An 18,721-nucleotide genomic window follows, 5' to 3' on the forward strand; every position below is an offset into this window, starting at 1 on the left:
TAATAACAACAACAACAACAACAACAATAATAATAACAAAAATAATAACAATAATAATAACAATAATAATAATAACAAAAATGATAATAACAAAAATAATAATAACAAAAATAATAACAATAACACCAATATTTTAGTTGTCGGTGTTTATTATGATTTTAGTGGCAAAGCAGAATTCATAAAATCGTAAAAAGGAGGTCAGGACCTCAGACTGGGGTGAAGGTTCACACAGCCAAGCATTTTTCAGTGCCAAGAAACCTACAGTTATTTCTTAATTTATTTTATTTAACCAGGCAAGTCAGTTAAGAACAAATTCTTATTTGCAATGGCTGCCTGCCTTGGTCAAACCCCAGAATGACGCTGGGCCAATTGTGTCTCCACCCTATGAGACTCCCAATCACTGTCGGGTTGTGATACAGCCTAGAAATTGAACCAGGGTCTGTAGTGACATCTCTAGCACTGAGTTAGGATCTTTGAAGAACCCTTGTTTAAAAAAACAAACGGATATTTATATGGGTTTAATGTGATATGAATAGTAGTATAGAATAGTCTATGATAAATATTAATAAATTGATCAACTGTGACGTTATATTAAACATGAAGACTCCACATATATTTTAGGGCGACATTAAATCAAAGTTTACTAGGCTACTGTAGACCGTTCATCAAAATGTCTCGACACTGTCTGAACGCAGACTCGGCACATTCCGCTCCCTGGGAAAGGTCACGGTTGGCCCAAACCATTTCTCTCTCGACAACCCCGGAAGTGGTTAGCATGCGAGCAAAGTCCTATCGTGAGTCCTGCTAAGTTATAAACAGGTAAGTTGATTTTCATCCGTTGGAACCAACGAGATATGTGCATGTACATTTTTTTTGTTGCCGTAGTAAAGAGAACCGGAGAGGTGCCGGTTGAGTGTGAATCCGTCGCGAGAGTGCTTTGTTTACATACCGTCGGCATTTCATAAACACGTGGGGTGCACAGAGACCGATGCTAACATATTAGCCAACTACACTTTCGATAGCATCAAACTAATTTAATAAGTAAGTCCGCGTGTCGTAACTGAAATTACAGGCTAGTTGAACATCACGTTGTATAACATCTCCGTTCAGATGTCCCATTTTTAGTGTTAGTGGATGTTTAGTAGAGGTTTGTTAGCCAGTTAGCTAGCTACTATGTGAGCATGCCTTGTTATGTTGTACCTGTCAAACCTGGCTGTTTGTTGTAGCCGGTAACGTTAGATGGTCATGTTTACAGTACATACAGGTTTAGTAGTAACCTGTGGGCCAGTCTGCTTCAGGACTCTCACCAACTCCTTGAAATTGTCACCACAAAAATCTGGGGTCCGGGCTACACGTGTTAATGTTGTGTGTCTGTATCCCACAATGTGCCTTTATTGGCAAGTTTACTGACCAGCTCGTTGTGTTCCGTTTTGTAACCAGTTATACATATATATATGGACTGCAGTCGTCAAATCACATATGTGTAATCATGTTTCAACAGCAGAGATGTCATATGTATTGAAACAGACTATTCTCATCTGTTTCTGAACTCCGTTTGGCCGTTTGTTATTGTGTTAGCGAAGCCATTTGGGCCGTTCCTATGTAACGCTCTTAAAGAGGGACACCGGAAGCCGTCTTCTCCCCGCTCCAGAGATTCACAGGTGGGCCACGTTAATGTCAGCTGTTTTCAGGTAGTTTAGGAGGCTGGACAGATCTGGTCACCAGGTGGTTTGTGTTCAGGAGGCTGGACAGATCTGGTCACCAGGTAGTTCAGGAGGCTGGACAGATCTGGTCACCATGTAGTTTGTGTTCAGGTGGCTGGACAGATCTGGTCACCAGGTGGTTTGTGTTCAGGAGGCTGGACAGATCTGGTCACCAGGTAGTTCAGGAGGCTGGACAGATCTGGTCACCAGGTAGTTCATGTTCAGGTGGCTGGACAGATCTGGTCACCAGGTAGTTCATGAGGCTGGACAGATCTGGTCACCAGGTAGTTCAGGAGGCTGGACAGATCTGGTCACCAGGTAGTTCAGGTGGCTGGACAGATCTGGTCACCAGGTAGTTTGTGTTCAGGAGGCTGGACAGATCTGGTCACCAGGTAGTTTGTGTTCAGGTGGCTGGACAGATCTGGTCACCAGGTAGTTCAGGTGGCTGGACAGATCTGGTCACCAGGTAGTTCAGGTGGCTGGACAGATCTGGTCACCAGGTAGTTTGTGTTCAGGTGGCTGGACAGATCTGGTCACCAGGTAGTTCGTGTTCAGGTGGCTGGACAGATCTGGTCACCAGGTAGTTCGTGTTCAGGTGGCTGGACAGATCTGGTCACCAGGTAGTTCAGGTGGCTGGACAGATCTGGCCACCAGGTAGTTCATGTTCAGGTGGCTGGACAGATCTGGTCACCAGGTAGTTCGTGTTCAGGTGGCTGGACAGATCTGGTCACCAGGTAGTTCAGGAGGCTGGACAGATCTGGTCACCAGGTAGTTCAGGAGGCTGGACAGATCTGGTCACCAGGTAGTTCAGGAGGCTGGACAGATCTGGTCACCAGGTAGTTCGTGTTCAGGTGGCTGGACAGATCTGGTCACCAGGTAGTTCATGTTCAGGTGGCTGGACAGATCTGGTCACCAGGTAGTTCATGTTCAGGTGGCTGGACAGATCTGGTCACCAGGTAGTTCAGGTGGCTGGACAGATCTGGTCACCAGGTAGTTCAGGAGGCTGGACAGATCTGGTCACCAGGTAGTTCAGGTGGCTGGACAGATCTGGTCACCAGGTAGTTTGTGTTCAGGAGGCTGGACAGATCTGGTCACCAGGTAGTTTGTGTTCAGGTGGCTGGACAGATCTGGTCACCAGGTAGTTCAGGTGGCTGGACAGATCTGGTCACCAGGTAGTTCATGTTCAGGTGGCTGGACAGATCTGGTCACCAGGTAGTTCAGGTGGCTGGACAGATCTGGTCACCAGGTAGTTCATGTTCAGGTGGCTGGACAGATCTGGTCACCAGGTAGTTCAGGTGGGTGATGTTAGTCCGCTGTGTTCAGGTGGGTGATGTTAGTCAGCCGTGTTCAGGTGGTTTTCACCTCTCCAGTCCCCTACAGTATCAGGACATAATGAGTCATGAATCACCCTGGGCTGCTGGTAGAAACCCTCCAGACTTTTCAGATGATCTGTCACACACCCGACCGTTGATCAGGAGATAACGATTAACACTGAAATGTAAAGGAATCCCCCCCCACCCCCCATCTTCTCTCCACACACACACCTAATCATTTCTCTGTCCTAGGTCTCTTCTCTCCACACACACACCTCATCATTTCTCTGTCCTAGGTCTCTTCTCTCCACACACACACCTCATCATTTCTCCGTCCTAGGTCTCTTCTCTCCACACACACACCTCATAATTTCTCTGTCCTAGGTCTCTTCTCTCCACACACACACCTCATCGTTTCTCCGTCCTAGGTCTCTTCTCTCTCTCTCACACACACACACACACACACACACACACACACACACACACACACACACACACGCTCTGTCCTCTATCCTTATTCCCTGGGTGGCAGTCTGTGAGCGGTCAGCGTGGCGTTTCCAGGGCAATGGCGGTCTAGGAGCCAATCATCTCTGGCCATCATGGCACAGATACGCAGCACTGGCCAGGGCAATGGACCTCACAACCCCTTTCCCTCTCTCTCTTACACACACACACACACACACCCCACCTGACATTGAGCACAAATAGGTGACAGGAGGTTGGGTGGAGTTTACATTAGTTTGATGATAATGAGTAGGATGGAGTTCACATTAGTTTAGATGATAATGAGCAGGGTGGAGTTCACATTAGTTTAGATGATAATGAGCAGGGTGGAGTTCACATTAGTTTGATGATAATGAGTAGGATGGAGTTCACATTAGTTTTGATGATAATGAGCAGGGTGGAGTTTACATTAGTTTTGATGATAATGAGCAGGGTGGAGTTTACATTAGTTTTGATGATAATGAGCAGGGTGGAGTTCACATTAGTTTGATGATAATGAGTTGGGTGGAGTTTGCAATTGGTTTGATGGTAATGAGTAGGGTGGAGTTCACATTTGTTTGATGATAATGAGTAGGGTGGAGTTTACATTAGTTTGATGATAATGAGCAGGGTGGAGTTCACATTAGTTTGATGGTAATGAGTTGGGTGGAGTTCACATTAGTTTGATGATAATGAGCAGGGTGGAGTTCACATTAGTTTGATGATAATGAGCAGGGTGGAGTTCACATTAGTTTTGATGATCATGATGTTATTGAGTTGGGTGGAGTTCACATTAGTTTTGATGATAATGAGCAGGGTGGAGTTCACATTAGTTTGATGATAATGAGCAGGGTGGAGTTCACATTAGTTTGATGATAATGAGCAGGGTGGAGTTCACATTAGTTTGATGATAATGAGCAGGGTGGAGTTCACATTAGTTTGATAATGAGCAGGGTGGAGTTCACATTAGTTTGATGATAATGAGCAGGGTGGAGTTCACATTAGTTTGATGATAATGAGCAGGGTGGAGTTCACATTAGTTTGATGATAATGAGCAGGGTGGAGTTTACATTAGTTTGATGATAATGAGCAAGGTGGAGTTTACATTAGTTTGATGATAATGAGCAGGGTGGAGTTCACATTAGTTTGATGATAATGAGCAGGGTGGAGTTCACATTAGTTTGATGATAATGAGCAGGGTGGAGTTCACATTAGTTTGATGATAATGAGCAGGGTGGAGTTCACATTAGTTTGATGATAATGAGCAGGGTGGAGTTCACATTAGTTTGATGGTAATGATGCTAATGACAGATTTGCTCCTCTCTCAGATGTCGGGGCTTTATTGACATGGGAAACATATATAAACATTTCCAAAGCAAGTGAAATAGATATAAACAATAACAAAAGAATTAACAGTAAATGTTACACTCACAAAAGATCCAAAAGAATAAAGACATTTCAGATGTCATATTGTCTCTCTCTGTCTCTCTCTCTCTCTCTCTCTCTCTCTCTCTCTCTCTCTCTCTCTCTCTCTCTCTCTCTGTCTCTCTCTCTCTCTCTCTCTGTCTCTCTCTCTGTCTGTCTGTCTCTCTCTCTCTCTCTCTCTCTCTGTCTCTCTCTCTCTCTCTCTGTCTCTGTCTCTGTCTCTCTCTCTCTCTCTCTCTCTCTCTATGTCTCTCTGTCTCTCTCTCTCTCTCTCTGTCTCTCTGTATCTCTCTCTGTCTCTCTCTCTCTGTTTCTCTCTCTCTCTGTCTCTTCCTCCTCTCCGCAGGGTGTTGTGACCTCCGTGGTGATGTTCGGGGGCTACGCGGACAGGGCGGAGCTAGAGGATGAGCTGTACGCGGAGGAGTCCGAGGGGTCAGAGGGTGACGACAGTGAATTAGAGTTCAGACTCTACAGCCAACTCCACTACTCCTCTAACCCCGGAGAGAGGGAGGAGGTGGGAGACAGGCACCTCTCCTCCAGCCACGGAGAGGAGGAGGAGGAGGAGGAGGTGGGAGACAGGCGCCTCTCCTCCAGCCACGGAGAGAAGGAGGAGGTGGGAGACAGGCGCCTCTCCTCCAGCCACGGAGAGAAGGAGGAGAAGGTGGGAGACAGGCGCCTCTCCTCCAGCCACGGAGAGAAGGAGGAGGAGGTGGGAGACAGGCGCCTCTCCTCCAGCCACGGAGAGAAGGAGGAGGAGGAAGATGGGAGCAAGGCCAAACGACAGCGGCCACCCCTGTCAAATGATCATAGTAACAGAGATCTACGGCAAAACCTGCTGGGGGACACAGAGCAGAAACAACAGAAAGTCAAACTGAAAACCCAAAAGGGTAGGAAACGGCAGAGAGGTCTCTCCAAAGGTGAGTGGAGGAGAACAGACAGACAGACCACTACTGTGTGTTTGTTTACACAGGGTAGGAAACAGCAGAGAGGTCTCTCCAAAGGTGAGTGGAGGAGAACAGACAGACAGACCACTACTGTGTGTTTGTTTACACAGGGTAGGAAACAGCAGAGAGGTCTCTCCAAAGGTGAGTGGAGGAGAACAGACAGACAGACCACTACTGTGTGTTTGTTTACACAGGGTAGGAAACGGCAGAGAGGTCTCTCCAAAGGTGAGTGGAGGAGAACAGACAGACCACTACGGTGTGTTTGTTTACACAGGGCTTTATCCAAAGGTGCGTGAATGTCCACTCACTGTCTGCGTCTGTAACACTACCTTGTAGTATTTTGTCCGGTAGTCAGTCCACCGTTGACGTAATCCCTTCTGTATAACTAACTACCTTTTGTAGTGAGTTAGCCGGCTAGCGAGGCTAATGGAGTCTGCGTGACTTTCTTCCTGTCCGACAGTTACAAATAACACCACCTCCATTCAGATGATTAACTAGCAGCCACACGTTGGCTCTTGTTCCTTGTACAATATACTTCTAGTTTTCACTTTTAGTTCCGTCATTCTAGTTCCGTCATTCTAGTTCCAACATTCTAGTTCCGTCATTCTAGTTCCGTCATTCTAGTTCCAACATTCTAGTTCCAACATTCTAGTTCCGTCATTCTAGTTCCAACATTCTAGTTCCAACATTCTAGTTCCAACATTCTAGTTCCGTCATTCTAGTTCCGTCATTCTAGTACCAACATTCTAGTTCCAACATTCTAGTTCCGTCATTCTAGTTCCATCATTCTAGTTCCATCATTCTAGTTCCAACATTCTAGTTCCAACATTCTAGTTCCAACATTCTAGTTCCGTCATTCTAGTTCCATCATTCTAGTTCCATCATTCTAGTTCCAACATTCTAGTTCCAACATTCTAGTTCCAACATTCTAGTTCCAACATTCTAGTTCCAACATTCTAGTTCCGTCATTCTAGTTCCGTCATTCTAGTACCAACATTCTAGTTCCAACATTCTAGTTCCGTCATTCTAGTTCCATCATTCTAGTTCCATCATTCTAGTTCCAACATTCTAGTTCCAACATTCTAGTTCCAACATTCTAGTTCCGTCATTCTAGTTCCATCATTCTAGTTCCATCATTCTAGTTCCAACATTCTAGTTCCAACATTCTAGTTCCAACATTCTAGTTCCGTCATTCTAGTTCCATCATTCTAGTTCCATCATTCTAGTTCCAACATTCTAGTTCCAACATTCTAGTTCCAACATTCTAGTTCCGTCATTCTAGTTCCATCATTCTAGTTCCAACATTCTAGTCCCGTCATTCTAGTTCCATCATTCTAGTTCCGTCATTCTAGTTCCGTCATTCTAGTTCCATCATTCTAGTTCCAACATTCTAGTCCCGTCATTCTAGTTCCATCATTCTAGTTCCAACATTCTAGTTCCAACATTCTAGTTCCAACATTCTAGTTCCGTCATTCTAGTTCCGTCATTCTAGTACCAACATTCTAGTTCCAACATTCTAGTTCCGTCATTCTAGTTCCATCATTCTAGTTCCATCATTCTAGTTCCAACATTCTAGTTCCAACATTCTAGTTCCAACATTCTAGTTCCGTCATTCTAGTTCCATCATTCTAGTTCCATCATTCTAGTTCCAACATTCTAGTTCCAACATTCTAGTTCCAACATTCTAGTTCCGTCATTCTAGTTCCATCATTCTAGTTCCATCATTCTAGTTCCAACATTCTAGTTCCAACATTCTAGTTCCGTCATTCTAGTTCCATCATTCTAGTTCCAACATTCTAGTCCCGTCATTCTAGTTCCATCATTCTAGTTCCGTCATTCTAGTTCCGTCATTCTAGTTCCATCATTCTAGTTCCAACATTCTAGTCCCGTCATTCTAGTTCCATCATTCTAGTTCCAACATTCTAGTTCCAACATTCTAGTTCCAACATTCTAGTTCCGTCATTCTAGTTCCGTCATTCTAGTACCAACATTCTAGTTCCAACATTCTAGTTCCGTCATTCTAGTTCCATCATTCTAGTTCCATCATTCTAGTTCCAACATTCTAGTTCCAACATTCTAGTTCCAACATTCTAGTTCCGTCATTCTAGTTCCATCATTCTAGTTCCATCATTCTAGTTCCAACATTCTAGTTCCAACATTCTAGTTCCAACATTCTAGTTCCGTCATTCTAGTTCCATCATTCTAGTTCCATCATTCTAGTTCCAACATTCTAGTTCCAACATTCTAGTTCCAACATTCTAGTTCCGTCATTCTAGTTCCATCATTCTAGTTCCAACATTCTAGTCCCGTCATTCTAGTTCCATCATTCTAGTTCCGTCATTCTAGTTCCGTCATTCTAGTTCCATCATTCTAGTTCCAACATTCTAGTCCCGTCATTCTAGTTCCATCATTCTAGTTCCAACATTCTAGTTCCAACATTCTAGTTCCAACATTCTAGTTCCGTCATTCTAGTTCCGTCATTCTAGTACCAACATTCTAGTTCCAACATTCTAGTTCCGTCATTCTAGTTCCATCATTCTAGTTCCATCATTCTAGTTCCAACATTCTAGTTCCAACATTCTAGTTCCAACATTCTAGTTCCGTCATTCTAGTTCCATCATTCTAGTTCCATCATTCTAGTTCCAACATTCTAGTTCCAACATTCTAGTTCCAACATTCTAGTTCCGTCATTCTAGTTCCATCATTCTAGTTCCATCATTCTAGTTCCAACATTCTAGTTCCAACATTCTAGTTCCAACATTCTAGTTCCGTCATTCTAGTTCCATCATTCTAGTTCCAACATTCTAGTCCCGTCATTCTAGTTCCATCATTCTAGTTCCGTCATTCTAGTTCCGTCATTCTAGTTCCATCATTCTAGTTCCAACATTCTAGTCCCGTCATTCTAGTTCCATCATTCTAGTTCCAACATTCTAGTTCCAACATTCTAGTTCCAACATTCTAGTTCCGTCATTCTAGTTCCGTCATTCTAGTACCAACATTCTAGTTCCAACATTCTAGTTCCGTCATTCTAGTTCCATCATTCTAGTTCCATCATTCTAGTTCCAACATTCTAGTTCCAACATTCTAGTTCCAACATTCTAGTTCCGTCATTCTAGTTCCATCATTCTAGTTCCATCATTCTAGTTCCAACATTCTAGTTCCAACATTCTAGTTCCAACATTCTAGTTCCGTCATTCTAGTTCCATCATTCTAGTTCCATCATTCTAGTTCCAACATTCTAGTTCCAACATTCTAGTTCCAACATTCTAGTTCCGTCATTCTAGTTCCATCATTCTAGTTCCAACATTCTAGTCCCGTCATTCTAGTTCCATCATTCTAGTTCCGTCATTCTAGTTCCGTCATTCTAGTTCCATCATTCTAGTTCCAACATTCTAGTCCCGTCATTCTAGTTCCATCATTCTAGTTCCAACATTCTAGTTCCAACATTCTAGTTCCATCATACACATATATTTATTTATTTATTCATTCATTCATTGGGGTTCACAGTGCCGGACTGAATCGAGGTCCCTGAACGGTTCGGTATAAATACCTCTATAGCCCTAATTATGATGCATAATCATTGTTGCAACGGGTTTATCACTCATTATTTTGGTGTCCATTTCCTGCGTTGCAAAAAAACAAACAACCCCATAACTCTCCTCTATCGTTCCCGAAGGTGACCCCAGACGTCAAAGGTTGTTCCAGGAGGTCATAGTCATCGACTCGAGTCAAGATGACGTCATCACGGTGTCAGACAACACGGAGGAAGATGACGGGGTGTGTAGCTTGAAAGGTCAGAGGTTAAAGAAAGGACCCCTGCAGGCCTCGACCCCGGGACAACAGGTACGACGACAGAGTGTGTCTTCGGCTTCTTCCTAGTGGCCACGTTACGTTGTACCAAAAATCTTCATAACGACTCCCCCCTGGAACGGTATTGATCTCTAGAAACAGTAACATAACGACCCTCTGGGACAGTATTGATCTCTAGAAACACCAACTCCTTCTAGACAGTAACATAACGACTCCCCCTGGGACAGTATTGATCTCTAGAAACACCAACTCCTTCTAGACAGTAACATAACGACTCCCCTCTGAGACAGTATTGATCTCTAGAAACACCAACTCCTTCTAGACAGTAACATAACGACTCCCCCTGGGACAGTATTGATCTCTAGAAACACCAACTCCTTCTAGACAGTAACATAACGACTCCCCTCTGAGACAGTATTGATCTCTAGAAACACCAACTCCTTCTAGACAGTAACATAACGACTCCCTCTGAGACAGTATTGATCTCTAGAAACACCAACTCCTTCTAGACAGTAACATAACGACTCCCCCTGGGACAGTATTGATCTCTAGAAACACCAACTACTTCTAGACAGTAACATAACGACTCCCCTCTGAGACAGTATTGATCTCTAGAAACACCAACTCCTTCTAGACAGTAACATAACGACTCCCCCTGGGACGGTATTGATCTCTAGAAACACCAACTCCTTCTAGACAGTAACATAACGACTCCCCTCTGAGACAGTATTGATCTCTAGAAACACCAACTCCTTCTAGACAGTAACATAACGACTCCCCCTGGGACGGTATTGATCTCTAGAAACACCAACCCCTTCTAGACAGTAACATAACGACTCCCCCTGGTACGGTATTGATCTCTAGAAACACCAACCCCTTCTAGACAGTAACATAACGACCCTCTGGGACAGTGTTGATCTCTAGAAACACCAACCCCTTCTAGACAGTAACATAGTGACTCCCTCTGGGACAGTATTGATCAACCCCTTCTAGACTGTAACATAACGACTCCCTCTGGGACAGTATTGATCTCTAGAAACACCAACCCCTTCTAGACAGTAACATAACGAGCCCCCCCCCCCCCCGGGGACAGTATTGATCTCTAGAAACACCAACCCCTTCTAGAATCAGATCAGCTCTGAAAAATATCTGATGTGATTGGAGGCGATTGTGATGTGATTAAGAGGCGATATCAGAATTGGACGGCCTGTGTAAAGGCAGCCTAGGTGGCAGTACTCCAGACCCAGATGCAGCATGGTCCACAACCAACTCCACGCTGGTTCTGATTAACTAGCCGACTAACAGTCATCAATGAATAATACCATTTATTATGTTGTCCCCTCCCCCTTAGAGAAACCCCGCCCCAAAGAAGGGGAGGTCCAGTGTGGGCTCTGACTCGGTGGTGGTGTTGGACTCAGGATCCGGAGCGAAGTCTGGATCGGACTCTGATTCTGACAGTCTGGAGAGCTGGATGATTCTAGACAGCGGGAAACAAGATGGAGACCAGGGCATCATACTGAACCTGGAGGGAGAAGGAGACATTAAAGGTAGGGAGGAAGGGAGGGAGGGAGGAGACATTAAAGGTAGGGAGGAAAGGAGGGAGGGAGGAGGAGACATTAAAGGGAGGGTGGGAGGGAGGGAGAAGGAGACATGGGAGGGAGGAAAGGGAGGGAGGGAGGAGACATTAAAGGTAGGGAGGAAACGAGGGAATGAGGGAGGGAGGGAGAAGGAGACATGGGAGGGAGCGAGTGAGGAGGAAGGAGACATTAAAGTGAGGGAGAAGGAGACATTAAAGGGAGGGAGTGAGGAGGAAGGAGACATTAAAGGGAGGGAGTGAGGGAGAAGGAGACATTAAAGGGAGGGAGAAGGAGACATTAAAGGGAGGGAGAAGGAGACATTAAAGGGAGGGAGGGAGAAGGAACATTAAAGGGAGGGAGGGAGGGAGAAGGAGACATTAAAGGGAGGGAGAAGGAGACATTAAAGGGAGGGAGGGAGGGAGAAGGAGACATTGGAGGGAGGGAGGGAGAAGGAGACATTAAAGGGAGGGAGTGAGGGAGAAGGAGACATTAAAGGGAGGGAGGGAGGGAGAAGGAGACATTAAAGGGAGGGAGAAGGAGACATTAAAGGGAGGGAGGGAGGGAGAAGGAGACATTGGAGGGAGGGAGGGAGAAGGAGACATTAAAGGGAGGGAGAAGGAGACATTAAAGGGAGGGAGAAGGAGACATTAAAGGGAGGGAGGGAGGGAGAAGGAGACATTAAAGGGAGGGAGGGAGGGAGAAGGAGACATTGGAGGGAGGGAGGGAGAAGGAGACATTAAAGGGAGGGAGTGAGGGAGAAGGAGTCATTAAAGGGAGGGAGTGAGGGAGAAGGAGTCATTAAAGGGAGGGAGTGAGGGAGAAGGAGTCATTAAAGGGAGGGAGGGAGAAGGAGACATTAAAGGGAGGGTGTTGTGTTGGTCGACAACATTCAGAACATCCCATCTACCTGTTAGTGTTGTGTTGGTTCAGAACATCCCATCTACCTGTTAGTGTTGTGTTGATGTGTGTGGAGAACTGGATTCTAATCAGCATGTACACACACACTGCTCGTAACGCTAATGCCATAAACTAACAACAGATACACCAAGAGGGAGAGAGAGAGAGAGAGGGAGAGAGAGAGAGGGAGAGGGAAGAGAGTAAAAATGTTCTCTGCAAATCTCTTCAGATCTACACATTAGCAAACCTGCAACCTCAGCAACCTCTCTCTCCCTCATTCTATCTCTCCCATTCTGTCTCTCTCTCCCCTTCATTCTATCTCTCTCCCCTTTCATTCTCTCCCCTTCATTCTATCTCTCTCTCTCTCTCCCCTCTCATTCTCTCTCTTACCCCCTCATTCTATCTCTCCCATTCTGTCTCTCTCTCCCCTCTCATTCTCTCTGTCTCTCTCTCCCCTTCATTCTATCTCTTTTTTTCTCTCTCTCTCTCCCCTCTCATTCTCTCTCTCTCCCATTCTCTCTCTCTCTCCCATTCTCTCTCTCCCATTCTCTCTCTCCCATTCTCTCTCTCCCATTCTCTCTCTCCCATTCTCTCTCTCCCATTCTCTCTCTCTCCCATTCTCTCTCTCTTTCTCTTGTTCTCACTCTGTTACTCCCTCATTTGAATTTCCCTGGGCTGAGGTTTCTGCAAGAGTGCCCCTGCACACACCACACACACACACACCACACACACACCACACACACACACACACACACACACACACACACACACACACACACACACACACACACCACACACACACACACAGCGTGGAGGGAGAGGTTCAAGAGCTGGTATGGGGCTGTATGTTTGGGCTGATCTTACCCCCACCCCCTGTGATCTCTGGAGCTTGACCTCATGTCTGCACACGGGGGTCACGGGGGGGGGGGGGGGGGAGGAGAAGGCTGTAGCTACGTTTTGGGAGTGGAAAGGCAACAGGAAAGGGGCAGGCTAGCCAGAGGAAAGGGGGTGGAGTCTGAATATAGAACGGCCAGCCAGAGTAAAGGGGGCGGGGTCTGAATATAGAACTGCTAGCCAGAGGAAAGGGGGCGGGGTCTGAATATAGAACAGCTAGCCAGAGAAAAGGGGGCGGGGTCTGAATATAGAACGGCTAGCCAGAGTAAAGGGGGCGGGGTCTGAATATAGAATGGCTAGCCAGAGGAAAGGGGGCGGGGTCTGAATATAAAACGGCTAGCCAGAGGAAAGGGGGCGGGGTCTGAATATAGAACGGCTAGCCAGAGTAAAGGGGGCGGGGTCTGAATATAGAACGGCTAGCCAGAGGAAAGGGGGCGGGGTCTGAATATAGAACGGCTAGCCAGAGGAAAGGGGGCGGGGTCTGAATATAGACAGGCTAGCCAGAGGTCTCCACAGTGAGTATAGTGAATGAGGTCTGAATATAGACAGAGAGGAGGAGGACAGAGGTCTCCACAGTGAGTTTAGTGAATGAGGTCTGAATATAGACAGAGGTCTCCACAGTGAGTTTAGTGAATGAGGTCTGAATATAGACAGAGAGGAGGAGGACTGAGGTCTCCACAGTGAGTATAGTGAATGAGGTCTGAATATAGACAGAGAGGAGGAGGACTGAGGTCTCCACAGTGAGTATAGTGAATGAGGTCTGAATATAGACAGGTCTCCACAGTGAGTATAGTGAATGAGGTCTGAATATAGACAGAGAGGAGGAGGACTGAGTTCTCCACAGTGAGTATAGTGAATGAGGTCTGAATATAGACAGAGGTCTCCACAGTGGGTATAGTGAATGAGGTCTGAATATAGACAGAGGTCTCCACAGTGAGTATAGTGAATGAGGTCTGAATATAGACAGAGGTCTCCACAGTGAGTATAGTGAATGAGGTCTGAATATAGACAGAGGTCTCCACAGTGAGTATAGTGAATGAGGTCTGAATATAGACAGAGGTCTCCACAGTGAGTATAGTGAATGAGGTCTGAATATAGACAGAGGTCTCCACAGTGAGTATAGTGAATGAGGTCTGAATATAGACAGAGGTCTCCACAGTGAGTATAGTGAATGAGGTCTGAATATAGACAGAGGTCTCCACAGTGAGTATAGTGAATGAGGTCTGAATATAGACAGAGGTCTCCACAGTGAGTATAGTGAATGAGGTCTGAATATAGACAGAGGTCTCCACAGTGAGTATAGTGAATGAGGTCTGAATATAGACAGAGGTCTCCACAGTGAGTATAGTGAATGAGGTCTGAATATAGACAGAGGTCTCCACAGTGAGTATAGTGAATGAGGTCTGAATATAGACAGAGGTCTCCACAGTGAGTATAGTGAATGAGGTCTGAATATAGACAGAGGTCTCCACAGTGAGTATAGTGAATGAGGTCTGAATATAGACAGAGGTCTCCACAGTGAGTATAGTGAATGAGGTCTGAATATAGACAGAGGTCTCCACAGTGAGTATAGTGAATGAGGTCTGAATATAGACAGAGGTCTCCACAGTGGGTATAGTGAATGAGGTCTGAATATAGACAGAGGTCTCCACAGTGAGTATAGTGAATGAGGTCTGAATATAGACAGAGGTCTCCACAGTGGGTATAGTGAATGAGGTCTGAATATAGACAGAGGTCTCCACAGTGGGTATAGTGAATGAGGTCTGAATATAGACAGAGGTCTCCACAGTGAGTATAGTGAAGGTTGATTTAGTGTTTTTTTTGCTGTGAGACTTTTAAGCATTTAAATACTATTAGTCGCTCTGTGAAAACATGTTACACACACACACACACACACACACACACACACAGTGGTTCTGCCAGTCCACTGTCTTGTAGTTTGGTGTTTGGGCAGGAACAAGGACAGGGGGGAGGCGGGGTGAGGGGGGAGGCGGCGGAGGGGTAAGGGGGGAGGAGGTGGAGGGGTAAGGGGGAGGCGGGGGGGAGGTGGAGAGGGGGGAGGGGTAAGGGGGAGGAGGTGGAGGAGGGGTAAGGGGGTGGAGGGGTAAGGGGGAGGAGGTGGAGGGGTAAGGGGGGTGGAGGGGTAAGGGGGAGGAGGTGGAGGGGTAAGGGGGGAGGCGGGGGGGAGGTGGAGATGAAAAGACCCAGTCGCTTCAGTATTCTATTTGTACTCAGAGTCCGACGAAGGACGAACTTCTCATTGTCTCACACACACACACACACACACACACACACACACACACACACACACACACACACACACACACACACACACACACAGCCCAATCGGAGAACCCGGGTGTGTCTGTCTCTTCCAGCAGCAGCCAGATGGAACTGGATAATAAAACCCCAGCAGTCACTGGGGGGGGGGGGGGGGGGGGGGGGGTTCAGACTCTCTCCTTTTCTCTCCTCTATTCTCCCTCCTCTTTCTCTCACCCTCTTGTTGTCCCCTTGGTCTTGGTCCTGTGCACACCAAACTTTGTTTGAGGCTTAAAGGCCGCGTCTGCCCGCGTCTGTCGGGGTGGGCGAGCGGATCTGTGTCTCGTCTTCCTGCGAGCGTTTTGGGGGGGAAAATGTTTCTCTTCACTCACTTACAGGGGAGAAAGGTAAGACATCTTCTCTCTCCTCTGGTTCTCTGGTAGTAGTAGAGTTTGGACCACGGCAGGGTGTTGGGTCCTCTCCTCTCTCCTCTTGTTCTCTGGTAGTAGTAGGGGCTAGAGGCCTAGTTTGGACTCCGGCAGGGTGTTGGTCCTCTCCTCTGGTAGTAGTAGGGGGCTAGAGGCCTAGTTTGGACCACGGCAGGGTGTTGGGTCCTCTCCTCTCTCCTCTGGTTCTCTGGTAGTAGTAGGGGCTAGAGGCCTAGTTTGGACCACGGCAGGGTGTTGGGTCCTCTCCTCTCTCCTCTGGTTCTCTGGTAGTAGTAGGGGCTAGAGGCCTAGTTTGGACCCCGGCAGGGTGGGTCCTCTCCTCTCTCCTCTGGTTCCCTGGTAGTAGTAGGGGCTAGAGGCCTAGTTTGGACCCAGGCAGGGTGTTGGGTCCTGGGCTTCTCTCCTCTCCTATCCTGCCTCTCAAAACTTTACCCTTCCTACAGCTCTGCCCCTTTCCTTGTTTCCCCTTTTCCTACACCCGGGTTTCACTTATCCCTTTCTATCTTTTCATCCCTCTCTCTCTCTCTCTCTCTCTCTCTCTCTCTCGTTCGCTCTCCCTCTCTCTCTCGTTCGCTCTCCCTCTCTCTCTCTCGTTCGCTCTCCCTCTCTCTCTCTCGTTCGCTCTCCCTCTCTCTCTCTCTCTCTCTCGTTCGCTCTCCCTCTCTCTCTCTCTCTCTCGTTCGCTCTCCCTCTCTCTCTCTCTCTCTCGTTCGCTCTCCCTCTCTCTCTCTCTCGTTCGCTCTCCCTCTCTCTCTCTCGTTCGCTCTCCCTCTCTCTCTCTCGTTCGCTCTCCCTCTCTCTCTCTCGTTCGCTCTCCCTCTCTCTCTCTCGTTCGCTCTGTCTCGTTCTGTCTCGTTCTCTCTCTCTCTCGTTCCCTCCCTCTCTCTCTCGTTCTCTCTCTCTTGTTCCCTCTCTCTCTCTCGTTCTCTCTCTTGTTCCCTCTCTCTCTCTCGTTCTCTCTCTTGTTCCCTCTCTCCCTCTCTCTCTCTCTCTCTCTCTCACCTGGTTTTAATCCAACCACCTCCCGTTTCTCCCCAGCAGAAACAGAACCTGCTTCCTAACTGTCATTTGACTGGAAACACTCACCAGCAAGCAAGGGGTTTGTCAGACCTGTGTGTGTCTGTGTGTGTGTCGGGCATTGGATTGGTGTGATGAGATTAGGATAGGGGACGTGGTTGGTAGTTGTGTGTGTTTATTGAGGGGGAGTGGGGTTGCTGGAAGCTTAGGTAGGGGGCTTTGTACGTGTGTGTGGGCGGATAGGTGCAGGGTGGAGGCGTGTGTGTGTGTGTGGGCGGTTAGGTGCAGGGAGGAGGCGTGTGTGTGTGTGGGAGGATAGGTGCAGGGAGGAGGCGCGTGTGTGTGTGTGTGGGCGGTTAGGTGCAGGGAGGAGGTGTGTGGGCGGTTAGGTGCAGGGAGGAGGCGTGTGTGTGTGTGGGAGGATAGGTGCAGGGAGGAGGCGCGTGTGTGTATGTGTGGGCGGTTAGGTGCAGGGAGGAGGTGTGTGGGTGGTTAGGTGCAGGGAGGAGGCGTGTGTGTGTGTGTGGGAGGATAGGTGCAGGGAGGAGGCGTGTGTGTGTGTGGGCGTGTGTGTGTGTGGGCGGTTAGGTGCAGGGAGGAGGCGCGTGTGTGTGTGTGTGGGCGGTTAGGTGCAGGGAGGAGGCGTGTGTGTGTGTGGGTGGTTAGGTGCAGGGAGGAGGCGTGTGTGTGTGTGTGGGCGTGTGTGTGTGTGGGCGGTTAGGTGCAGGGAGGAGGCGTGTGTGTGTGTGGGTGGTTAGGTGCAGGGAGGAGGCGTGTGTGTGTGTGGTGCCTGTTTAAACACGCTGTGTGGTAGTATGGGTAGGGACAGTTCCACCTCGTGTGGCCCTGGGCAACACAGATAACAGAGGATCCTCACCAGGAAGATATTTACTTCATATCGAATCAAAGAGAAAATAATCTGAATGGCATTTCAAGGTGTTTAGAGAGATTTCAGATTGGAATTTTTTATCTGTTAAAAGCCGTCTTCATTTTGCTATAATATTTAATTAATTAATATTAAATAATATTTCCCACGACAGACTATGTTTGACATTAAATAAATAAAAACATTTTTTTAAATCTCTGTTTAAAAAAATAAAAAACGTAATCATTCAAGAGAAGTTTGAAATAAGATTTTATTTTTTAAATCAGCGTTTTAAATGTAATAAAAACCCACACAGAGTTTGTCTCCTTTATCAACTGATCACTCGTTCAGACACGTCAAACGGCATCTACAGACCCATTAAACCCATTAGGCCCATTAAACCCATTAGACCCATTAAACCCATTAGACCCATTAAACCCATTAGGCCCATTAAACCCATTAGACCCATTAAACCCATTAGACCCATTAAACCCATTAAACCCATTAGACCCATTAGACCCATTAGACCCATTAGACCCATTAGACCCATTAAACCCATTAGACCCATTAAACCCATTAGACCCATTAGACCCATTAAACCCATTAGACCCATTAAACCCATTAGACCCATTAAACCCATTAGACCCATTAAACCCATTAGACCCATTAAACCCATTAAACCCATTAGACCCATTAGACCCATTAAACCCATTAGACCCATTAGACCCATTAAACCCATTAAACCCATTAGACCCATTAGACCCATTAGACCCATTAGACCCATTAGACCCATTAAACCCATTAGACCCATTAAACCCATTAGACCCATTAGACCCATTAAACCCATTGAACCCATTAGACCCATTAAACCCATTAAACCCATTAAACCCATTAGACCCATTAAACCCATTAGACCCATTAAATTCCCCATCAGAAATATTGATGATCCCATAAAGAGTCCTTCACCGTATCGACAGACAGCGGGGGGGGGGGGGGGGGGGGTGGGGTCAAAAGATAGTTATTTCTTCAGACCGTTTGATTACCGAGCAAGAGACATTTTTAGATTTTTACAGACATCCGTCTGT

The 18,721-nt window shown here is 46.7% G+C and overlaps 1 protein-coding gene across 7 annotated transcripts in view; it reads left to right on the forward strand.

Annotated features, from left to right (window-relative positions):
* The window catches only part of LOC118936868 (zinc finger CCHC domain-containing protein 7-like), a 96,488-nt gene that overhangs the window by 18,613 nt on the left and 59,154 nt on the right, over nucleotides 1-18,721 (forward strand). For 3 of the 7 annotated variants that reach the window (XM_036934381.1, XM_036934384.1, XM_036934385.1), the window contains 3 exons: nucleotides 5,271-5,841; nucleotides 9,545-9,711; nucleotides 11,030-11,225. In XM_036934381.1, coding sequence (XP_036790276.1) covers nucleotides 5,292-5,841; nucleotides 9,545-9,711; nucleotides 11,030-11,225 — 913 coding nt within the window. In that variant the 5' untranslated portion in view covers nucleotides 5,271-5,291. Of the gene's footprint in view, nucleotides 1-666; nucleotides 820-870; nucleotides 1,042-5,270; nucleotides 5,842-9,544; nucleotides 9,712-11,029; nucleotides 11,226-18,721 lie in introns of those variants that run through there. The other 4 variants (XM_036934386.1, XM_036934387.1, XM_036934380.1 and 1 more) reach the window with 4 other exon arrangements.

This window comes from Oncorhynchus mykiss, chromosome 10 (genome assembly GCF_013265735.2).
Source record: "Oncorhynchus mykiss isolate Arlee chromosome 10, USDA_OmykA_1.1, whole genome shotgun sequence".
Taxonomy (NCBI): domain Eukaryota; kingdom Metazoa; phylum Chordata; class Actinopteri; order Salmoniformes; family Salmonidae; genus Oncorhynchus; species Oncorhynchus mykiss.